This window comes from Moschus berezovskii, chromosome 20, assembly GCF_049115385.1.
Source record: "Moschus berezovskii isolate FMDL1 chromosome 20, NW_MosBer_1.0, whole genome shotgun sequence".
Classification (NCBI taxonomy): Eukaryota; Metazoa; Chordata; class Mammalia; order Artiodactyla; family Moschidae; genus Moschus; species Moschus berezovskii.
This window is the reverse complement of record NC_142479.1, coordinates 59,573,643-59,582,168: the sequence shown is the minus strand read 5'-3', so window position 1 is coordinate 59,582,168 and position 8,526 is coordinate 59,573,643. Positions and strand designations below refer to the sequence as shown.

The 8,526-nt window shown below is 51.0% G+C and overlaps 1 protein-coding gene across 2 annotated transcripts in view; it reads right to left on the bottom strand.

Annotated features, from left to right (window-relative positions):
• The window catches only part of DCAF7 (DDB1 and CUL4 associated factor 7), a 30,926-nt gene continuing 22,400 nt past the window's right edge, over positions 1-8,526 (bottom strand). The window contains exons 5-8 of one of the 2 annotated variants that reach the window (XR_008683472.2): positions 7,075-7,284; positions 6,060-6,177; positions 4,655-4,892; positions 1-91 (exon numbers count right to left, since the gene is read on the bottom strand). Coding sequence is in view for 1 of the 2 variants with exons in the window: in XM_055408178.2 (XP_055264153.1) it covers positions 4,720-4,892; positions 6,060-6,177; positions 7,075-7,284 (501 nt within the window). In the remaining variant the exon portion in view is untranslated. Of the gene's footprint in view, positions 92-1,737; positions 4,893-6,059; positions 6,178-7,074; positions 7,285-8,526 lie in introns of those variants that run through there. The other variant, XM_055408178.2, reaches the window with a different exon arrangement.

The window sequence follows — 8,526 nt, the reverse complement described above, 5'->3', positions numbered from 1 at the left end:
ATCACAAGAAGAAATTCAGTCAATCTATACATGTTCAAGTTTTATTACAAAGTATGATGGGCAGAAAATACGGTACTTCTTATACAGGAGGCTGAAACAGAATGAAAGGGTGAAAATTAGGTTTAATATACTTAGGAAGCAAGAAATAAAGTCATAGATATAACACTCCACTTTCAGGTGCCTTTGAAGTAGCCTTCAATGGAGATTTACCATCGTGGTTTCACAGCACAGTGTTAAAAATTTTTTTACAAGCCCTGTGTATAATCAGTCCTGTGAAAATAATGTTTCTTTAAAAAATGGTTACAGTACAGTTCTGTAAGGGGCAACTGGGCAGCTTCCTCTCCACCTGACTGTGGGATGCCACAAAACCTATGATACAAAGTAAAAGTTTAAATACATAGCGAGAAATTAAGTTCAGACACACTAGGCTAAAAGGGACAGAAACTGACTGGCTAGAGCTTAACACTTCAGAGAACAAGAAACCTCCATTTTCTACAGAGAGATTTGTACAATCATGCTACAAATTCACGCTTGGGGAGGAAGGCTGGAAGGTCACTGACAGGGGTCATCACATACACAGGAACCACATCAAATGATCCATCTTCGACTCCAGCAAGTCCAAGCTTTAGCTCCACAAGTTTCATAACACACTGCATTATCAACCCAAGGTGAGAACATTCTTTTAAAGAGCAGTGATCCCGAGTTCTGATCCCCTGGGTTGTCCTAAAGGCCGACGTGGACGTTTTCCAGCTGTTACACAGACTGCTGACATCCCTCCTCTTGAGTTCATACTCTGATTATCTTATCTGTTTCTGGTTGGAGACACCAGTCCAAGCCTCTCGGGAAGGCACCTGCATGTTTCCATTCTTTAAAAAAAATCACATCCACAAAGGAGCCTGAGAGGACCTGGTCCATTCCATGTGGCCATATATTTGACTTTGACCATTAGCAGCAATGACATGGTGGGAAGAGAGGGCAGGGCTCTGCAACACTGAGTAGTTGGCCCAGCCAGTGCAGAGATGACCCTTCCCTCCAGAGCCTGGCCCAGGGGTCACAGTTGACTGCTTGGCTCAGCTCTCCTCCCAGGGAAAACCGAACTGAAGTGACTAGCATGAGCTTCCTTGCTTATCCCGGAGCACAGACAGGAAAGGGCAGAGTCTGCTCTGGGGCTTCTGCTTTAATGGTCTCCCTTCCCCGAAGTCGGGCAGTCAAAGGAGCTGGGGAAGGTGGAGGGAAGATACTAGGCGGGCCTCCCATAGCTGGCAGACTGTGCAGCTCCTATATATGTCACAGGCTGGGAATCCAAGGCCCAGGCTGCAGCAGGAAGAGAGCTCTACAGGGGCAAGGGGTGGGGAGGTAAGAGGAAGAGAAAGAACAGCGGGGTGGGGAGTCGGTATGACTCTGCAACCTCCGCTTCTGCTGTCTACAAACCTACGACCAAGAAGAGCCATGGTCTGGAAGGACCAAGGGGCTCTCAATTCCTGCAGATTTCTGCCACCAAACAACAGCAGGGCTGAAATGCAGCAGGAAGGGGGCCCTCTGTCACCCTGTCCCCAGCATCAGAGACACCGCTGAATGGTCCTGGGAAGTTGACACAGCCCGAGAACAGTCTCACCCCACAGCCACATGACAGTCTGCCCTCTTCCTCACCTCAGACCTGTACCGCCCTCGAATATTTTCTTCATCATCACTGATTTCCTCCCCCATCCTCAATATCCTCCTAAAATTTCAGCCACAGATGTCATCAAAAACTTGCTGGAATTTCAGGTTTTTTTCTGTTTCTTCTCAAATCTTAACTAGTTCTCTGAGAGCCGATCCTGGTTCTGATAAGAGATTCTCCCCTGATCATCAAACATCTTCTCTCTTCAAGTCCTCATCATGCGCCTAGTTCCTTCCTGGAAAGAAAGGCTTCCGACTCTCCTGGGTGTAAACATTCAAGCTTTCGAAGGACTTGGACCGACTGGCCAGCTCTCTCTGACGGGGAGCCTGAAGCCTGACATATTCAGCACCTGCCTGCCCTCAGGGAGTACAAGGAAAACGAAGGTGGCTGTGGCTCAGGGGTCCAAGACCACGTCAAAGGGCGACAGCTGGGAGAGCCAGAGCCCAGAGGCACCAGCGCAGCCTTCCCAGGGCTCCTCACGCTCAAGGAGGACAGAGGCAGCACCTCCCGCCTCTTCTCTCCAGCTGGCAATCTGAGAACCTAAACTAATTAAACCAACACTTGCTTTTGAAACTACAGCAGATCTCTGCTTCCCGGAGTGTGGCTAAGAGGCTTTCTAAATCCTGAGACTACAGAAATCCCCTACTCAGCCCTGAGGCCATCTGGTTCAGGGCATGAAGGGAGGGAGAGGGAGCCTTCAAAATTCTAGCATCCCAGCTACTGTGTGTGTGCGTGCATGCATGCGTGTATGCATGCATGCGTGTGTGTGTGTGTGTGTCTCTCCCCCCAGGTGAGCTACAGAGTCTCACCTGGGTCCAGGTGGGATGTTGGGAGGAAGAGGACCACACCTCAGGGCCTAAGGAGGCTGACAGGGAGTCCACAAGGCAAAGGAAAAAAAAGTCAAAAGTTGTTGGTTTCCACAGTAAATAGCAACTTTGTCCAAAATATCCTCATTCCTAGTAACTAACTTCTCTCTCCAGGGTGCTTTCAAGTTCCAGGTGACAAATCTCCTCACCACTCAGACCACAAAAGTGCAGATCAGGGAAGGGATCTTAACTCAGAACTCAGTGGAGTTAAGCCCTGTCCCCAGAACAACCTCTCCTACTAGACTCCATTTCAAGACCCTTTCCACAGGAAGGAACTGACGGCCTCCCAGAGCCAGCGACATTCGACTTAGCCTTGCTACCCTTGAGGGAAGGACCCTGGAACCATCAAACACAATAACAAGCAGAGGAGGATTCTGCCAAGAACTGGCTTATGTCACATGTCCAAAAATGATGCAGGGCAAAGCTGGTGGTAAACGCAGGAGGGTTGGCCAAGTGGACGGCCAGATGGAGAGCCCCAAAATCAGAAGCAAGAATAAAGGTAAAAGGGGCAATACCCTGACTGAAAAGAAAAAAGAGGCTTTTTCTTTGGGACCAGCCCCATGTATGAAAGCAAAGAGCTATGACTCTGAGGATACCAATCCATCGGCTTCTGAAAAGGGAGACTCAACCAAGAGACTTTAAGGGCCCAGAAACACAAAGCTAGCTGCTTTGTTTCTCAAGAGCAGATGAGAGCCCCAGTGGACAAGCTCATCGGCATCAAGGTCTGCTTCTCTCTACTCCCAGCTGGAGAGGGTCTCAAAAACCTTCAGGCACTTGGCAGAGTGCAGCAAACCAAACTCCCCCCAGACTCTGGGCATGTCCCAAACTCTGCCTGCCCAAGGACTCGCCTACCACCAGAGTCACACGTAAGACCTCTCCCTGGAACTCATTTATCTAATGGAAACGGACACCCGCCACCTCCATGTCCAATACTGTTCAGAACTGAAACTCGGGGCAGGGTGGCTGATGGGTTCATGGGGCTCTGAACTGGCTGGCCCTGGGTCTCTGAAGCTTATCCTGCTCTCTGTTTAACTGATGGCCTGGGATCACCCCAGCCTGAGTCCATCCTCTGCAAGAGCTGACCGTCTCCCACACGCTAGAGGAGATCTTGTTTGGGATGGACACTCTGACTGGGCGCCTGCCAAGGAGGGCTTTCTCTCCTCTCTAGCGGGAGAGTGGCCAACGTACCACCAGTCACAGTGAACTAAACAGACAGAGATATTGAAGTTCAGCTGATACATCATTCCTGCCTATCGTTCAAGATATGAAAGAGAATGGTCGGGGGCTTATATGTGGAGAGAAAAACAGACTCTTAAACTGTGGACCGGAAACATGCTCTAAGCTCAGCTTTCCTGCCACTGTCCCCTGGGAGTCAGGAACCCCCATCAGCCTGGCTAGCTCAGTAGGTCCTGGGGGAGTAAGAGCAGGGGTCACGCGTCTATTCTGGAGCTCAGAATGCCCTTGACAAGAGCCAGGTCAAAGAAAGGCGTGAGCTGGCCGACATCAGAGCACCGAGGAGGTTTGGGACTCCCAGTCAGGTATGTTCTGCCCAGGCAGTGATTCAAGAAGGCAAACTGCTCGGAGGGTCAGGAACCTGGGGCCAGATCCAGGCAGGGAGGGAAGAGAGGAAGGTGTCAACAGGGAGGGCGATAAAACCAAGGAAGAAGCAAGGGAGTAAAATTCTTTTCGTTAAAAAATTAGCCTGATAGATTAAAAAATATACAAAGTCGAAATTTGTTAAGAGACATGGATAACATGAAGAAAGACAGTTTCAAACTGGTGTTTGTTCCCAGGAAGTGCTCACATGGACAAGGGCCCAGACTGCTGTCTTGGGCAGACAGAGACATCTGCGACAGACGAATACAGACATAGCCGCTGCCCATAGAGCTCATTAACATGACGGCTGACAAACAGATATACAGAAATTTTTAATAGCAGGACCAAAGGAGATGAGGAAAGGAGACAGAAATCTAAAAACTCAGCCCTGGGCTGAGGAGGCGCCACGCGGCACTGAGTCCGGCACAGCGAGCGGTGGGGTGACTGGCCAGGGACTTTGGAGCAGTTTCTGCTAACAGTGGTGCAAAGCAATGACAGACATACTGGCCACCGGAAACGCGCGTCTTCTTACTTTGGGGGTGGGGCAGAGGCGGGAGACACACGAGCCCCTGCCTTGTGGGCACAGCGCCACTGACACTACACTCTGAGTATCTCCAGGCAGTTGTTGTAGCAGATGGCAATCCAGTCAGGCTGGGTTGACGCCCACTGCACATTGTTGATCTCCCCCTCGGCTGTGTAGGCCAGGATTGGGTCCTCGATGGCCCGGGGCATCTGCTGGATATCCCAGATGAGGGCCTGATGGTCATCCGCTAGGGACAAAGAGAGCCAGCAGGCAAGGTCACCACTCAGGCAGTGAGGATCATAAGCCCTGCATCAGGGCAGGGGGCACACTTTACAAAGCACTCACTCACCCAAACCCCACGGAGGGAGGTTTTAATGATGAGGAAATGTTAAGGCAGGTGCCCTACACCACAGAGCTCCATACCAGTGAATGGCAGAGCGGGGATGGCAGAGGGATTCAGACTGATACCTCATCTCCTCTGAGGCGGGGAAGAAAGCTGGGATGCGATCCCACACATGGCATCTTCAGCCACTTAAAGTACCTGAGTCATTAAAGATCCCTCTCTGATGATTCAATTATGTAATGGGATTTTCCCCCATCCTATGGACATGCATACATCAACGAGGGCCACAGTGAAGAACGTAGGCCATAACCTGAGGCTCAGAGGAAGTGGGTGGGCCTGGGTCTCTGGCTGTTCCTCAGCAACATGGACAGGCATGAGCAGAGGCCCCCAACAGGAAAAGCGTCATGCTTTCAGATTCACGCTAAATTGGCCCCAAACCACCAAACTACATTGCTAAGGTGGAAACGGGAAAGGAAGGAGGGAAGATGACTCTCACCCTCCTGTTTCATACACCTCTGCATTGTCTCAGTGCTGTTTAATTTTTAATACCAGACATTATTTCTACGATAAAAGAACTCTGACGGCCAGCACATTTTTAAGGGGTACTCTTTGGGGTCTGGCAAATGGTGAAATGGGCACTACACATCACATGCTGCAGATCCAGCCAGGTTCTGCAGGGCCCTTCAGTGCACCCAGAGCTCAGTGCAGGGGCAGGGGGCGGTTACAGCCAAGGAGACTGCCCCTCTTCCCATATGCCTGGATGCACCTCCTGTGCAAGCCAGGACTCTGGGGCACAGAATGGGCAACACAAGCCTGTAACTGTACACGATGCAGACAGTATACAGATTCTCTGATATCACTGAGGGCACAAGATCATCTGGGAGTTCAGACTGTTCCGGCTGCGCTACTGTAGGGAGGTTCTCAGTGGCATCACTCCGTGTAAATTTCTCAAACCTTCCTTGGGACAGAGTGAGGATTACGATGCTAAGGACCAGAGGAAAACCTCCCCTCCCCTCCCTTCCCATCACGCGCCTCCAGTAATCTGTCCCATCACCCCCCTCCAGTAATTACCTGCAGTACAGATGTGGCAGGATGAGTGTGGGGCCCACGCAATGCCATTGACGCATGCTCGGTGGTTGTTTAACCTGGCGACAGGCGTGCAGGGAACTCGGACGTCCAGAATCACTACCTGCAGAAAAAACAAGAAACCCCGGTGGGTGACAGGAAAAAAAACAAAACAAGATACTACACAAGGGGAACAAAAAAGTGTACATATAAGTTGTTCGTCTGTAGACTTAAAAGACTCTTAAGAGACAGAGGGGTCCCCAAAATAACTATAAGATGGGGCTTCTAGGCTGCAGGGGAGGAGGAGGGGCGGGTAACACAAAAGTGAATAATCCACCACGCGCCATCAGGTGCATGTCCTCAGAGTTCTGTGCCGGCTCAGCTGGGCAGATGAGAGCCCTCTCCCGTGAACCCCAAAGCGAAATCTGAAAGCTACTGGCTTCCTCAAAACACAGTTCATCACGGCATCATGAGCACCCACAACTGACTGCTTCCATGAAACAACAGGCTACACGGCTGCCATTTCCCCGTCTACTCACTAAGGCTGGAAGACTCTGCCCAGACGACAGAGGGAAAACCGCCTGTTTGTTTACTGGGCACCAGAAGCATGAATGATTTGGGCGACTTTTTAGATACTGCTTTTCTTGGCTCTGAGTCCAGCTCTCTGTGTAACAAGTTCTTAACACACAGTGCTTATTCTACATCAGGTTTTCTCGGTTTCCGCACTGCTGACGTTGGGGTGGGATAACGCTGTGTTGTGTGTTGTGGGGAGTGGTCCTGGGCACCAGAGCACGTGCAGCAAGCAGCATCTCTGGCCCCCAACTCCCAGACACTAGGAGCACCACCCCTTCCTGCACCCCCAACCCCCTCCGAAGTTGGGACAATCCAAAATGTCTCCAGGTGGATCCAAAAATCCTCTGGGGAGAAAACTGCCATCAGCTGAGAACCACCCTCCTGGATCCACTAAGCAGGGCCGGAGTGGAGTGGCAGGGCCTAGGTTAGCCTGAAGTGGGGTCCTCACCTCCATTCCATCCATGGCCATGGTGGCCAGGTAGTTGGGGTCCTGCTTGTTCCAGCAGAGGCGCAGCAGTGGGTGGTGCTGTGGGTCTTCGTAAATGATGGTGCTGTGTTCCAGGTGACGGAGGTCAAACATCCGCACCGAGCCATCGGCACCCACGGAGGCGAACATGTCCCTGCCGCCCCCCGCCCGGCTAAATGCAATGTCGTAGACCTGTTGGTGAGTAAGAAGCAACAGTCAGATTCAGGTCAGTTACCTCCTTTCCACGTCACAGGGAAACCTACTGTCCCCTGGTTCATCTAAACCCCTGCTCATGACCTGGAAGGAGATAAACAAAGCCACACGGTGCCTGTGAGGACTGGAAACCGAGAGTGCTAACACCAATGATTACCCAAAGAGTGACGATCATCCTGCGGTGGAAGCTGCTAGGCTTCCTCTCACTTGCTGCCTTCCAAGTATTCTTCCTCCACCTCCCACGGTTAACACAGCACATACCCTGCTGACCAACAGAGCACAAATAATTCAGCAAGTATTCTATCCGGTCGGCTTGGACAGGCTCAGTGAGGCCAGAACCAGTGGCTATCTCCTAACACCCTGTTACGAGACTGAGGCATTTATTTCCTGGCCCTCGTGGCTTTCATCTATGTATGATCAGAGCAGATCCATGACTACATCAAGGCTGAGGTCATTGATTGGAGAGGCGGAAGTGGCCCTCCTCTGACCACAGTTCTGCTGTGAAACCTGGACCTGAGACCCATGTGCAAGAAAGAGGTAAGAGCCACTCTGAAACATGGGAGGCTCGGGTATTCCTCTATTTACAAAGAGGGTTAATATTGCTCTCCTAGGAAATGCTGTTTCTTCTCCTAGTTGGTTTGTGTTCGTAAGTGTATCAACTTAGGTTTTGAATTATTGTCTTCTGCATTTATTACCTGCTGCAAACGTTGTACTGCACTAATGTCTATGAGAAAACAGGGAGAGAGCAACAGAGGGCTTCAGAGAAAGAAAGGGACAGAGAGAGACTGACAAACCAGAGCCAGACAAGCGGAGAGAAAAAGAAAAACAAAATGCAAACAAAGAAAAACAAAAATGCCAAACAAAACTCATCTCCTGGGGTCAAGGACCGTAAGAGCTGACTTCTGGGGGGACATGAGTGGAACCTCTCCCTCACACTGTGACTCCAGCCTTCCTGAGGTTCTACCTTCCGGAGGACACTGACAAACAATCAACATCACAAATTGCCCTTCCTCTGGCTGACAATGAAGAAACTGCACTTCTCTCTCTATGGTGGGAACGAGGAGTGGTTCAACAGGAAACTAGGCTGGCCATTCCAAGACCTGACAGACCTAGGCACTGGCCAGCACGGGCCAGCTGCATCAGGGCTAGGGCATGTTTATCCACACGTGCACCCACAGCTGGCGCTCCGACCGTGGACAGGGACACCACGGCAGCATCACT